Source organism: Mastomys coucha, unplaced genomic scaffold (assembly GCF_008632895.1).
Source record: "Mastomys coucha isolate ucsf_1 unplaced genomic scaffold, UCSF_Mcou_1 pScaffold1, whole genome shotgun sequence".
Taxonomy (NCBI): Eukaryota; Metazoa; Chordata; class Mammalia; order Rodentia; family Muridae; genus Mastomys; species Mastomys coucha.
Genome location: NW_022196891.1, coordinates 2,119,639 through 2,121,128, shown reverse-complemented (window position 1 = coordinate 2,121,128; position 1,490 = coordinate 2,119,639). Strand labels below are relative to the sequence as shown.

At 59.5% G+C, this 1,490-nt stretch overlaps 1 protein-coding gene across 1 annotated transcript in view; it reads right to left on the bottom strand.

Annotated features, from left to right (window-relative positions):
• Positions 1–567, bottom strand: part of Tnfrsf11a (TNF receptor superfamily member 11a) — a 56,351-nt gene extending 55,784 nt beyond the window's left edge. Inside the window, exon 1 of the mRNA XM_031379832.1 lies at positions 457–567. Within this exon, the coding sequence (XP_031235692.1) occupies positions 457–534 (78 nt within the window). The 5' untranslated portion in view covers positions 535–567. The remainder of the gene's footprint in view (positions 1–456) is intronic.
• Positions 568–1,490: the final 923 nt, after the last annotated feature.

The window sequence follows — 1,490 nt, the reverse complement described above, 5'->3', positions numbered from 1 at the left end:
GGGGGGGGGGGCATGGGGAGAAAGCTAAATAGGGAAAGGTGTGAAGACCAAGTCAGGGACCCTGCGCTCCCAGGGACCCACGCGGATTGAAAGCACACCCCCAGGGTAGCAGGTTTTAGGAAGGGATCACTAACACGGTCTGTACATACAATCTCCCTGAGTGTCGCAGAGCTCCGCGTCAGTTACAGATGGGAAGAGCCTACTAGGCGCACCCCGAGAACCAAAGTAGCACCCGCGCTCCGTGATCCGCAGATCCCGTGTCCTGGGGTCCGGGTTCTGCACACCTCAGCCTTCCCAAACCCCAGCACCTTCCCAGTCGCCGTCCCTTAGCTCTACGCACCAGCTGGGGTCTCCATCTCCTGATGCCCCCGAGTTCCAGCTGGTGCCTGTAAGGCTGCGAAGCCAGGGGACCTCGACCTTGGGGGGACTGCGGGCGATGGCGGTGCGGGTCCTTACCTGCAGCGGGACGAGCAACACGCAAAGCGCCAGCAGCGGCGCGGGCAGCTGGCGGCGCCGCCGGGCGCGCGGGGCCATGGCGCGGTGCGGGCGGGCTGGGCGCGCGGCCTCTGTGGACCCGCGGTCGCCGCCGCCCTCCTCCCGCCTCGTCCCGCCCCGTGCGCCCAGCTCCGCCCCGCACCTGCCCCCGCGCCACCGACCGGCTCCGCCAGGGGGTGCCCGAGCGTGGGCTGCCGTGACGCGGGGCGGAGATGGCTTCGGCATTCCACGAGTGCTTCAGACCCGCGCGGGGTCCCTTCCGGGTGTCCCCAGGCTCTGAGCTCTCGGGGTGCAGCACCTGCGGGCAGGCGCTAGGCAGCCCTGCCAAAGTTGTCCTTCTCCTTCAGTGGACCCTGCCTGCAGAAAGGGCACCCCTGTGGGGTTTCCTTGATGGTAACTAAAGAATATAGTGTCCACTGTCTCCCCCAAACCTCCTTTACCCAGCCCTATACTTCCTCTCATCCTGGCAGCCTCCAACAACCGCTTCCTCTTGGCTGTTCTCCGAATGACAGTCTCACCGCACCTGTCTCTGCCCTTCACCCACCTCTGTCGTGCTCATAGCAAGCTTTCCAGGTAGACACTTGTCACCACGTTTGACGAAGCCTGAACCGCTAGGTCACCTCTTCTAATACAGAACTCGTTTGAAATCAGGAATGAGCGATCCTGTCGTATTAGTTAGTGGCTTCTCGTTACTGGCTTCTGGGTTTGTCTTTTTCCAAGTTTCAGGTTAGTGTTGGTTACACAGTGGTACACACAGCCTTGCCTCTGTGTAGTAACAGTAAGTGGAAGGGCTTTGTCTCTAGTCAACAGAAACACAGTGTTTTCAGTTCCTTGAGTGCCAGAACCGTCTCTGCCAGCTTTCTCACCTCCGTGTTAATGATTTTCCGTCTACTTCTGAGAAACTGTGGAGTTTTCTAACAAGCAAGACTGGACTTTTCCTTTCAATTCTGTCAGTTTTTCTCATCCTTGAAACTCCTTAGAGACATAGCGATTTA